Genomic DNA, 12,400 nt, shown 5'->3' with positions numbered 1-12,400 from the left:
TCGTAAAATTTTTAGTTTACGTAAGGTGCTATTTTTTTTACTTAAATAATTATTTTCTGGAGGGGCATGTAAGTTTTTTTCTTTAAAAAATTCACTTAAGACTTTTTGGTGGGGTCAGAAACTCGTATTTTTTATTGGTCTAAATTTTCTCAATTTTTTTTATTGGTCTAAATATTTTCTGGTAGGCCAGAAGCTACATAAATCAAACTTTTAACCTAAACAGAGGAAATTCATCCGAAACCATATTATCAATGGAAGGAGGGTTCTGCTCCGCCTATATATGAACCCACTAAATCCAAAGTTGTGTGACTTGGGTCCAGCCTAACTCTTGAAGCGCCATTAGGTGGAGTCATTTTCTCAACTAAATACAGTAAAACACGCCATTTTGCCGAGTACACATACTAGTGTTGATCTCACTCGACAAACAAAACAAACAAACGGTAACTTGTCTTTATACTCCTCCTTTAGACCCGGTCTTCTAGGGCCGATTGTAATACCCACAAGTCTTTTGAGACAGTCTTCACCATAACCACCTTCTCTAATCTCCATTTCTTTTGCTTCATTAAATATTAATTAGAAAAATCTCTTGATTGTTTCTTTTGTTATCAAATCATCATCGTAATCTTTAGATGGCATGCATGAAATTGGGCTCCAAATCTGAAGCCTTCCTACGTGATGGCCAAACCTGGTAACACATAATCTGGTTTCTCAAGTTAAATTCTCTTAGTTTTAATTTATTTTTCTTAGAATTATAAACGCGGTTGTGCTTATTGGTTTTTGATTTTGAGATTAAAATTTGGGAAATTTTTTCAAACGTTCTTGTTCAGTTCTCTGTATATGGATATGTTTGTTTTTGGAATGAATTTGTAAATAAGAAAATGAAGCATGTGACAGTATTGATTCATTTTAGCACACTCACTTAGGGGAAGCTATTAGATGTTGTCAATATATCGAATCTTAAGATTAGTTTGTTTCATTAGTGATTTTACATTGCAGAAATTTTAGCCTCTATGAAGAAATTTTAGACTCTCTGAATATCGTGGCGATGTGTAGACGTTGCTGTTTAATTTCAGTTGAATCTCGAAAGACAAGGATAATTCACTTACTTTATTAGCGAAGAAAAAACAATGTACAATAGTTGGACAAAGATATGAATCCTTATTTTCAAGTGTTAGAGATTACATACTACTGAATTCATGACACATGATACAACTTTGAGTTATTTCGCTGTTTTATCCAAGTTAAAACCCAAAATATGCAATTTTGCAGGGTATGCACCGCTGGGCTTCCTAGTGATGTTGTCGTTGAAGTTAGAGAGATGTCCTTTCATCTCCATAAGGTATTCACGTTAGGGATATTGCTCTTAGATACACTAATACATGTTCCTTGTTCGCATTTTTTATGTCACAAATCAGTCATGATAGAATGAGCATCTTTCTGACAGCTTTACTGGTGCAGTTTCCATTGCTTTCCAGAAGTGGGCTATTAGAAAAGCTAATAGAAGATCTCTCAAGCGGTGAGGATGGGCAAATCTGCATTTTGCAGCTTCATGACATACCTGGTGGAGCCAAAACCTTTGAGCTAATAGCCAAATTTTGTTACGGTGTTAAAATCGAAGTCTCTGCGTTAAATGTCGTTAGTCTCCGGTGTGCTGCTGAGCACCTTCAGATGACTGAGGCTTATGGGGATGGAAATCTTATTAAACAAACAGAGGATTTCCTCGATGAAGTCTTTGGAAACTGGGGTGATTCCATTAGAGCTCTTGAAACATGTGAAGAGGTTCTCCCTCATGCAGAAGAAGTTCACGTTGTCTCGAGATGTATTGATTCTATAGCAGTTAAAGCTTGTTCAGATCCTAGCTTATTTGGTTGGCCTGTTTCCAACAGCGCTCATAGGCCGGAAGGGGCTGAACTTTGGAATGGAATATGCACAGAATCTAAGACACGCAACGTGATAGAGGATTGGTGGTATGAAGATGTTTCTTTCCTAAGTTTACCTCTTTATAAGAGACTGATAGTGGCCGTCGAGTCGAAAGGGATGAATCCCGAAGGAATTGCTGGATCTCTGATGTTCTACGCCAAGAGATATCTCCCTGGACTGAGCTTCAAAGAGAATACAAACAACCATCATAACTCTGCGTCTACTAGTTTGGCTCCGTCAGAGGCTGACCAAAGAGTTCTTCTTGAAGAAATCGTTGGATTATTTCCCAACAATAAGGAAGTTATCCTCACAAACTTTTTGCTCAGGCTGCTTCAAACTGCTATGAGTTTACATGCCAGTCCATCGTGTAGAGAGAACTTGGAGAAAAGGATTGGTGCACAGTTGGACCATGCAACACTGGATGATCTTCTTATTCCTAACATGGGTTATACAGTAGAAACTCTTTATGATATTGACTGTGTCCAGCGGATTCTTGATCATTTTATGTCCGTTGACCAGGCTGCGGACGAACCGCCTTCTCCTTGTATAGTCGAAGAAGAAGCAGAAGAAAGGCAGGTAGTTGATGGTGGTTCCCTACCACTTACACCGGTAACAATGGTTGCTAAATTAGTGGATGGCTATCTTGCTGAGGTTGCGCCTGACGTTAACCTAAAGCTCCCAAAATTCCAGTCTCTTGCTGCTGTTATCCCTGAATTTGCTAGGCCTCTGGTTGATGGAATCTATCGTGCAATTGATATATACCTTAAGGTACAAAATTACAGGACATGTTTCTGCATGCGTCCGTCCATATTTCCTATTTTCCGCATTCGCCTTGTTAGCTCATCACAAATGGAAGTCTCTCAATTTTCTTAGAAAATGATTTCCTGGTTACTGTCAGGCACACCCTTGGCTCACGGATTTGGAGAGGGAGCAACTATGCAGGCTCATGAACTGCCAGAAACTCTCTCTGGAGGCCTGCACTCATGCAGCTCAGAATGAAAGATTGCCACTTCGCGTGATCGTACAAGTTCTCTTCTTTGAACAACTTCGTCTCCGCACATCAATTGCTGGTTGGTTCTATGTCTCCAATAACACAGAAAATTCACGTGGTAGCTTAGCAATCACCAAGAATGACATCCAAACCAACCTTGCAGAGAATGAAAAAACTATGGAAATGCGAGTTGCTGAACTTGAAAAAGAATGTTTGTCCATGAAACAAGAGATCAGGAAAATGGGTAAATCGAAAAGTGGTTGGAATATTTGTAAAAAACTCGGGTTTAAAAGATCGCAACCGAAAAGCGTTGATTGTTGAAGAGCCGTAAAGCTGCTGCATTTCAAAACAACACCTCAAACTGCCAATAGAACAGTGAGTTCCCTAATTCTTTTTAGTGGTAGTAATCCAATTTTCTTTGATTAGTCTAATGATTTTAGATGATTCATTGTAATTACTGCTAAGACACTTAGGTTTCATGTAATCAATAACCAGTTTAGTTAGCATTGTTTAATGATTCCAAGTCCCAATCTTATACTGTACATCACATAGACGACTCAGGCTCAAACCTATTGTGCGAGGCGCCAAACCCTTCGCCTAGGCGCCCAGAAAATAAATAAAATGCTCACAGTTTTTCGCCTTGGACGTTTTTCTTAGCTAGGCGTCCCTGGTCTTTAACAACATAGGCTCGAACCAAAACTCCTAGTCACAGAAGTACAAATGATGAATGGAACAAGTGCAGAGAATTATGCATCCAAGTCATACGTCCAAATCAATATAATCAAGACAGTAAAATTGTTCTAATCACAGAAGAAGACATTGACAAAATCAAAAGTAAAACAAAAAGAACAAACATCAAACTACTCAACGTTTAGGCTTCCGCAGTATTTTCTTGCTTCTTGACTGAATATAGAGATATCCGTATTTAGATTGCTACATATGAGCATCAGACGGCTTGCTTCTTGAGAAACAATAGAAAAGTCTCATAAATAATATTGCAGCTAAAATCCTGCCTAACAGAAGTAAGTTAATGCATGGAAGAGAGGAAGCACATATACCTCGAGGAATCCAGATGATAATCTCAATTGTTTCGCCATATGAACTGCTCCTAGAAATTTCATCATACGTTTATCATAAACTGTAGGCAGTTTCAAATATACTTCTGCATCCTCATCTGTCACTCTTTGTTCGAGCATCATGTCAAAATCTACATTGTGTCGCAGAAGACCTGCAGTAGAAGTCTTTCAGATTTGGAGCTGTCAGCTTGATATTGTTGGCAATAGAACGCAACCGCGCGCACTCAAACCTCTGGAGGCTTAAAGAATTTACAGTCAAATTTAGTACATCACAATCATATATGTCTAATCCTTGGAGAAGTGGACAACATGAAAAGAGATAGTTCTACATCGTAGACTGAAAATCCAGCAAGCGACAAAACTTCGAGGCGAGGTAAATCCATTAGTTTTGGAAAAGTAACTTGTGCTGCATGTCTGGCACCGGCATTCAGTTGTATTCTCAGCGTCCTCAGTGATTTGCAATTCAGGAGTTGATGTGGAATTTCATAGGCCAAATGATGATAATATTGACAGATTTCTACAATAACTTGTTGAACATTACGCTTAACAGCATGGACAATCCACATGTTAACATTATTTGCCACATTCTCATCATCATGATCAAAGCTGTCCCAATGCAGATGAAATCTCCGAATGTCAGAATCATCACGAAGAACCATGTCCGCAAAATATATGAATCTCTGAGTATGTTCTTTGCCTTGAGGAAATGAACGTCTGTCAATGTTTAGATTTGGGATGGATTTCCAAATATGAATCCATCTTTTTGACAGCACACTTGTTTGGACTACATGTTTAGTATCAATATCGAAAGACAAGATGTGGTGAATTATTGCATCTGGTAACCTGTTGATTCTATCTCCATCAGAATATGGTTCATTTCTGGTTTCCACCATCGTAAATTGTACCGGGAAGAAGAAGTGATGAAAATGGGGAAGAGCAGGGAGGTATTTAAAGAGCGGGGTCTATAGTTGGAGTGCTCGTTTGAGTTCTCGAGGTCTACTTAATCTCAACATTTATTTGAAGGGTCAATTCTAAGTTATGTGAACTTTGAAGCGTTTAACTTTTCCTTTCTGTTCAAGTTAAATTCTGGATGCATTTCATTTGGAAATTATGTACAACAATAAATGAATACGCGTTCCCTTCCAATTTATGACTTAATAGCGTGTACAGTACTGGAGCCACTTTGGCAATGTATGCAACCAATGTCACTGTAGCAAGACCAAAGCTAGGTCCTCTGCTCAAGTCCTCCTCAATCAATAAATCTGAGACGTGTCGACTCATGAACATTCCTTTTGGAAGCAAAGTGGGTCCCACACCTCAAGTACAAAATGGTGCTGTTTTCTTTGCAAAATGTGTCCTGTCTAATATACATACATACGTCCAAGTCAATATAATCAAGACCGTTGGTTTTTCCTTGCAAGTGGTACTATAGTATAGAGTACTTGGTGCAAAAATAACTATTAGCATTCAGTGGTACTACTACTCTCTTCCCATCATTGATTGTTTGTAGAAGAGTTATGGAGGAAGGAAGACTGTTAGCTTATATGGCTATTGGGAGAGATAGATCTAGAGAGGCAGAGCTGGTGTAAAAGAGGTTTCTTGTCAATGAGAGGATGCTAGGAATCAGCAACTAGGAATAGCATTTACTAAGTTTTTGAATTTCTGCACTTGATATGTAACCTCGAGAATTTATTAAGAAAACATCTGGGATGAGAATTTAAACACGAGAGTGACGGAAGATAGACGAGAGTTGTAGCTAAAGAAGCACTTCGGCTGGCTTTAGTAACCCAACACAACACCACACAGGAAAAAAAAAGGAAATGAGCATTTGGAAAGGGCAATTTTGTCATTAATATATACTAAAAAGGCTGTTAAAAAGACATCCTATCCTATAATTGAAAGACCAAAAGATAACCATATTTCTGAAGAAAAAACCCACAGAAAACCCAAACAAAAAGAACACCAAAACAAGGGAATATAGGTGAAGCTTCTCATATATTGAGGCCGCTTGTTGTTAAATTTACAAAAAAAGAATTCCCCTAAATGTGGAAATATTTTGGTCTTCCAAGCTTGCCCTTTCCTATTTGTCAAAATGCTATCCTCTCCTCTTTCCATTCTGCACATCTCAAAACACTTCAGCTTCTCTTCATAATCATCTAGAGATGTCACATTTTGGAGTGTAGCCTAGCTGTTCCGTCTCCCAGTTCAACTTTGATGCAACGCCTTCGTGGCGAGGATAGTATTCCTGCATTAAGATGAAAAATTCTTTCAGTTTCGATTCAATGCTCGTACTCGATCATTCAAATGATATACTATATAAGTTCTAATGTTACCTCGAGTTTTTTCACCAACTCTTTTGCTGTTGGGGCAGATACAATAATATGACGTGCACTTGGACTAATAAACCCTTCTTCTACAGCTTTGTCAATGAATGAGAGTAAGGAATTGTAGTACCCATCGACGTTCAGTAAACCCACCTTCAAAATCAAGAAGAAAAACAATAAGCGAATGGCATTTGAATATGAACTTAGAAATGCAGCAACCAGTTAACATTACACAGGGCATTACCGGTTTCTCGTGTATTCCCAACTGAGCCCAGGTTATAACTTCAAGCAACTCTTCAAGAGTTCCATAGCCACCTGAAATGCATTCACAATTTATCTTTTCTTTAGTTCTCTTTAATCAATTGAGTCAAAACTGTACCAACGGAAAACAATAATTCAAAGAATAATATGATCTGAGCTATGGGAAAGAAAGGACAAATTTCTTCTGCTATAACACAAGGACACTCTGACATGATAAACAAAGCAGATTAAATCTTTATCAGAAGCTAAAATGATTAAGCTGAGCAAGTGCCCTGAAACTGTTTGTTTTACATGGCACTAGTCAAAATCACCCACAAGAAAAAAATACTAATTTTTTTATAACAGCATTTTCCTGCAAAGCTTCACATGGCTAGGGGGTGTTCTTAGCTAGGGGCCCATTATTACTTACCATTTCATGGTCACCATCCAAGTCTGGACTAGTGATTCATTGACTTCTTCATAAAGGCTGGCTTTACAATTTATTCACAGTGGAGAGAAGAATCAAGTCCATTCAATGGAAGGAAAGGAAAGGAAATCATATGATTTCATCTCACATGGTATCAACAGGAGATAGTTGGCACAAAAACACACTTTGATGAAAGTTTTGGCTTAATGGCTTCTGACTTTTCTTTTCTTTCTTTTTTTTTTTTTGTGGCAAGTATAATTGTACAGTAATAACTCACACAGTGATATTATTTTGTCCAAGAAAGGAAAACCACCTAACTATCAACATTACAAGTAACAGGGTTCCTCTCTGATCTGATGCATAATAAGGGCTCTTGTTATCATTATTATTTTCAGTGTCAGATGCTGATGTATCTAGGGTTTGAACAGTTGTTCTCTTATCATGAATCTTGCTGAAGGCTGTAAGACAAAGTTGAATTATAACAATGATGTAGTATTAAAGTTAGGGTCAGTTCCTTTCCTGATTTGGTATCAAATAGTGATAACAACAGGCAGTATTCAATAAGTTACTGTTCAGAATCTCTTCCATACATTTTCTACCAAAACAACTTTTGAGGAGAATCAAACACTGGGTTCTGCTTATTATTGTGATTCAACTGAATATTAAGAGCATAATCAAGCAGACCCTCTTGAACTAAATTGAAAAATTGTGCAGGGACTAACCAGGTAAAGCTATAAAGGCATCAGATTGCCTAGCCATTTCTGCTTTTCTTTGATGCATATCTGCAACTGCTTTCACTTCTCCTACTGTTACACCAGTTATCTACAAAAAAGACACCAAACAAGGAAAAAAATAAGAACTCAAAACAAAATAAAGAAGCAGACAAGAGATAATTGCAGAGAGAGAGAGAGAGGAGAAGAAAAAGTTTTCCATCAAAACTTTTTCTCAAGTTTTTGAGCAGAGAGACAATGATGAGATTTGCAGTGTGTGTGTGTTTTTGTATTGGTTAAACTGTAGTCCAAATTTTTCAACTTGATGAAAAAAATTTCAGGCTCCAATTAAAAGGATTATAAAAATTGTTCTTGATATGACCAGAAGCATTCCTGATATAACCAGATTCATTCAAATCACTAGTGCCACAGTTCTTGAATCTCACTATCCATTCTTTATGCATGCACCCCAATGCACCTAGTTTTACAAAAATCATGTCTGTGCATACCATTTCCCACAAATCAATGATTCTTCTAAGGAGTACAAACTACACAAAAGATAAGTCAAGTCTAGGGTGGGGAAAAAAATGAGATGGACACAAAAAAAAAAAAAAGGAAGAGAAAAAGACTAAGAAAGAACACCAGGTATCAGAGAAATGGTGAAACCCCAACATCACAAGTGGTATGATGATAGATATGAAGATATTTCTATGACATTTTTTTGAAAGTTTGTCAACCACTGAAAAATAAAAAACAAAATCTTCAGCTTTAGTGGGGGGGTATCACATGCATCTATAGGACCAAAGGAGAGGCAGTGAACAAAAACACACAGTAGCACAACTTATAAAACTACAATCACATACAAACAAAGATAGAAGATGATGAAGAAGAAGAAGAACAAAAAGCAGTGGAAGTTGATGATATTGTTGAGTAAGAGCTAGACAATACCTCTCTTGGCATGAGAGTCTTGGGAATAACTCTGCAGAAGACAATAACATGACAAAAATTAGTGAACAAGGAAGAAAAAATTACAAAACCTAAATTCTCATTACATTTGATTATTAATTTTTTTGTGGACCAAAAGATGATGGGTGGGTAGGGGCCTTACCCAAGAACATGTCTACCACCATCATGAACAGCTTGTGATACTAATCCCATCAAACCTATACTTCCACCACCATATACCAGATCAATGTTTCTCAACACCTGCAATCAACAAATCGAAAATTAAAGACCCTAAAATTATAAGATGGGTACATTAACTGGTAGTAGTCTACTAAGCAGAGAAAAGGGGCAAATATAATACTAACAGAGTACACAAAAAACCCCTCTTATCCCTGCTTTCAGGGGTTAAAATGAGGAGGAATCTAAATGGATTCCAAAAAGAAAAAAATTGTGTGAAAATCAAAACCCATGAAGGAAAAATCGAAGGAAATGAGAATCAGGACATTACCAATTCCTGGCCAAGCTCAATAGCAGCATCTTGATAACTAGTTTTTTTGCCTTGACTGCTACCGCAAAAGACACAAATCCTTTTGAATTTGGATTGCCCCATTTCCTTAACTCTCTCCATTGTTCTTCTATTACTAGAAATGATTCGTATTTGGTTTCTCTGTGTGGGTGTGTTTCTGCAACTACAACTGTGTAAAAGTGGTGTGACAGCGGGAGGAGGAGAAAGGAGAAGAAGAGAAAACAAAACCAAAATCCACTAGTCGCTTTTTAGTGGGATTGGAAGGATGGATTTCTTATGCGTATTTATAAACAGAAATACACGTGCGTAGGTTAGTAAGCACGCGTACGACCTCACCCATCACCATACCCCCCCCTCACACAGACTCTTCCAATATTTTTTTATTTTATTTTAGTTAAGTTATTATTAACACTTATTATTACCACAAGGCACAACCCCATTGTGATTAGTAGGAACTCCCTAGAGGGTGTTGTTTACTTTTTGTTTTTGCTTCAAATTTTTTTCTATTTTGCGATTATTTAATTCCAATGTGATTATCCTTTTCTTAAGCAAAGATGGTGTAATTTCAATAACCCAATAACTTCGTCAGATGAATAAATTTTTATTTTTTGAGCCCTTGAAAATCCAATGTAAATGTCGGTGTTATTGTAGTATAATGATAAAGAGTGACCTAAATTAGAAACTCGTAGCACCAAATTCTTTATCTATCATTAAAAAAAAAAGTTCAATGGAAACATAAAGAATGTGACAATTGGGAGATATGAATTAATATTTCCATCAAATAGTTCCTGTTAAGGGGTGTTTTTTATGGGCGGAAATACTTTTCCTTTTTTTATCAATATACTAATTACAAGAATACAAGATGATTAAACCCCTAATGCAATTAAAGATACCAATTACAAGTATATCGCGAAGAGAAAGAGAGATAAACCGTAAAGATACCCAATTTTTGTTTATGTAGTAGGGAAAGATGATGGTATTATCCGGAATCAATATGGACCATTTAATCTGATTTTCTTCTTCTTTGATAAGAGATGCTCCTGAAAGAAAGGAGTACTTTTCCCGTAATCTTGTATACCCAAACGAACCTGGATGCCCTAAATCTCTTATGTTGAAAATAGATTCAAAGCGATACTGTGTTGAATGATTGATGTTTTTGAACCGAGAATAGCAAGTCACGATCCATCCATGAAGATTTGAAAAAATCGCCCACAAAGCGAAGAGACAATCGTCCAAAATGACGAAGAAATATCGCCCCAAATGGTGAAGAAATATGTCGAAAGACATCAAACAATAGAAAACATGTTTTATTTGATTAACTAATGACTAAAACTTAAAAAATAAATGAAATCTTGCTCAGATCTGGTCCTTTTGGACCAGATCTGAGCAAGAGGTTGATGAAAGCTTGGGTTTTTTTTTCTTCTTTTGGAGAGAGAAAAGAGAAAGAAGAGAAGTGCAGGATCACTCTTTCAAAGGTTGATGAAATACTAAACTACCCTTTTAAACAAGTAAAGCTAAATCAAACCTAGATATTCCCCACTCCTTTCAAATTCTCTTTTTCTTCTCTGTCGGCTCCTCACCTTGAAAGCGATTTTTTTTACATTGCTGGTGTTGTATTAGTGATGAAGACCATGCCGAAAGTGATGAAAACCCTGCTGGAAGTGAAACTTTTTTTTTACATCGTCGGTATTGTATTATTGTGAAGACTATGCCGGAAGTGATGAAGACCATGTCGAAAAATGGTGCCGGCGTGCTCGATAAATAACTTACAATGCCGGCCCTGTAAGTTGGGAGTACCCATTTTTTGCACATTTGTCGGCATTTTGTAAGTTGGGAGTACTCATTTTAACCGAACTCCTATTACCTCAAAAAAATTTCTTCTACTCTCATCCAAGTGAAGTGATTATGATTTATAATAATCATTATCAAACTAGTATATTAACTTAGATAATTATAATTAACCACTAAACATGATTAGTAAGGGGTTGATTAGGAATTAGTTTAAATACATGGATATGGGGCAACTCTGATTTACTATTTAAATCCCTATTTTGTCATATTATCATATCCCCAATTAGTTTTCATATCCCAATTGCACGTTTAACATAAATAAATTGTTGTTATATTTTATAGAAAATATATACATGAATTAGACCAAAATATTTCATCAGCTAGTATATGAAGTCATTTTTTCTCAAAAAAATGCACCTAAAATTGTTTATTTTTTCCTTTATCTAAGCCAAAATACATCTCATCTTTAACATTTTGTAAAGCATGTACGACTTCTGGAGTATTTTTCCCATGTTGTAATAAGAATTTTCTTTTATTAATATCTTCTTTTGAAAGGCCCTTTTGATGATATATTTGGTATGACGCTACTATCATCTATGTCTGGTTCAGGAACATTCTCATCATTTGTTACGGACTTAATAATTTTTTCGCATGTACATGGATTCCATAACCGCGTCATTCTCATTAGTATGGTTAGGATAGTTCAAAGGATATTCGACGTCCATCACATTTCGATAGCATAAATTAAAAATGATATGAATTAATAAGGAAAAACATACTAAAATACTATCTAAATGAAAATATTTATGGATAAATAAATAACACTGCTGAGCGAATATTATTTTCTTATCCAAAGATAAGTTCTCGATGTTATATTGTACCGATTTTTTTATAAAAATGAAAAACATAACAAGAAAGGTTGGATATGACCTCTAAAAGCAAGGACTATGTCCCGAAGGTTTGCATTCAACATGAATAAGTTTGATCAAATTTGGTGCCACAATAGGTAATGGAGAGGTTCCCTTTCACCCAGTATCATTCGTACACGTATTAGAGTAAAAGAGTACCCAATGGTCTTCACTAAGAGGTAGATGTCCAGCCCGCTCACAAAAATCTCCTTGAGTGGCTGATCTTCAGCCATTTACAGATATTTTCAGTATTTTATTTGTTCTAAACTCTTATTTCGTGGGTCCTATGATAATCTTAATTTTCTCTCCAAGATGTTAAACATCAGACTCTTAATCTCTCAATTTTCTTACCCATGATCAAATTTGCCCTCATTCCATAGCCCTTGCTCTAAAAAAATGAACCGAAAGAAACAAAACAAATATTTTACAAATTTATTTGAACTCGTACAATAATTGATGATTCCAGTAGTTTCCTAAAATAGATAAGTTTGATTGTTGTTATAAAAATCGGGCTTTATTGACCCATAATTTGACCCTTGTTA

General features: G+C 36.4%; 3 protein-coding genes across 4 annotated transcripts; 1 reads left to right on the top strand and 2 right to left on the bottom strand.

The window, feature by feature from the left end:
• Positions 1 to 522: 522 nt before the first annotated feature.
• Positions 523 to 4,261, top strand: LOC113321126 (BTB/POZ domain-containing protein At5g03250-like). Of its 2 annotated transcripts, XR_003346486.1 has the most exons (5): positions 523 to 688; positions 1,270 to 1,339; positions 1,459 to 2,688; positions 2,819 to 3,286; positions 4,135 to 4,261. XR_003346486.1 is itself a non-coding variant. In XM_026569010.1 (4 exons), the coding sequence occupies exons 1-4, from the start codon at positions 630 to 632 to the stop codon at positions 3,230 to 3,232; spliced, it is 1,773 nt and encodes a 590-aa protein (XP_026424795.1). In that variant the 5' UTR covers positions 523 to 629; the 3' UTR covers positions 3,233 to 3,781. The 2 variants fall into 2 exon arrangements, 1 of the variants encoding a protein (XP_026424795.1); XM_026569010.1 differs by lacking the exon at positions 4,135 to 4,261 and having other exon boundaries at positions 2,819 to 3,781.
• Position 4,262: 1 nt separating this feature from the next.
• LOC113324553 (F-box/LRR-repeat protein At3g58930-like) lies at positions 4,263 to 4,880 on the bottom strand. Its single transcript, XM_026572869.1, has one exon. It carries the CDS (start codon positions 4,878 to 4,880, stop codon positions 4,263 to 4,265), a length of 618 nt encoding a protein of 205 aa, XP_026428654.1.
• Positions 4,881 to 5,808: 928 nt separating this feature from the next.
• On the bottom strand, positions 5,809 to 9,424 carry LOC113320103 (cytokinin riboside 5'-monophosphate phosphoribohydrolase LOG1). Its single transcript, XM_026568040.1, has 7 exons — positions 9,142 to 9,424; positions 8,797 to 8,894; positions 8,637 to 8,667; positions 7,701 to 7,800; positions 6,556 to 6,626; positions 6,321 to 6,464; positions 5,809 to 6,232 (listed from the first exon to the last, which is right to left on the bottom strand). Exons 1-7 carry the CDS (start codon positions 9,259 to 9,261, stop codon positions 6,140 to 6,142), a joined length of 657 nt encoding a protein of 218 aa, XP_026423825.1. The 5' UTR covers positions 9,262 to 9,424; the 3' UTR covers positions 5,809 to 6,139.
• Positions 9,425 to 12,400: the final 2,976 nt, after the last annotated feature.

Source organism: Papaver somniferum, chromosome 11 (genome assembly GCF_003573695.1).
Source record: "Papaver somniferum cultivar HN1 chromosome 11, ASM357369v1, whole genome shotgun sequence".
Lineage (NCBI taxonomy): Eukaryota > Viridiplantae > Streptophyta > Magnoliopsida > Ranunculales > Papaveraceae > Papaver > Papaver somniferum.
Note: the sequence above shows the minus strand (reverse complement) of the source record. Positions and strands in the feature narration are given on the sequence as shown.

Bases quoted from the DNA above. Each gene is read 5' to 3' on its own strand.
- LOC113320103 (XM_026568040.1), bottom strand. From the start codon at position 9,261: ATGGAGAGAGTTAAGGAAATGGGGCAATCCAAATTCAAAAGGATTTGT. The intron at 6,627-7,700 runs GTTAGTCCCTGC...AATGCATTTCAG, and splicing joins TGCCTTTATAGCTTTACCTG to GTGGCTATGGAACTCTTGAA. The intron at 6,465-6,555 runs GTAATGCCCTGT...TTGATTTTGAAG, and splicing joins TGGGAATACACGAGAAACCG to GTGGGTTTACTGAACGTCGA.
- LOC113321126 (XM_026569010.1), top strand. From the start codon at position 630: ATGGCATGCATGAAATTGGGCTCCAAATCTGAAGCCTTCCTACGTGAT. The intron at 689-1,269 runs GTAACACATAAT...GCAATTTTGCAG, and splicing joins CTACGTGATGGCCAAACCTG to GGTATGCACCGCTGGGCTTC. The intron at 1,340-1,458 runs GTATTCACGTTA...TTACTGGTGCAG, and splicing joins TGTCCTTTCATCTCCATAAG to TTTCCATTGCTTTCCAGAAG.
- LOC113324553 (XM_026572869.1), bottom strand. From the start codon at position 4,880: ATGGTGGAAACCAGAAATGAACCATATTCTGATGGAGATAGAATCAAC.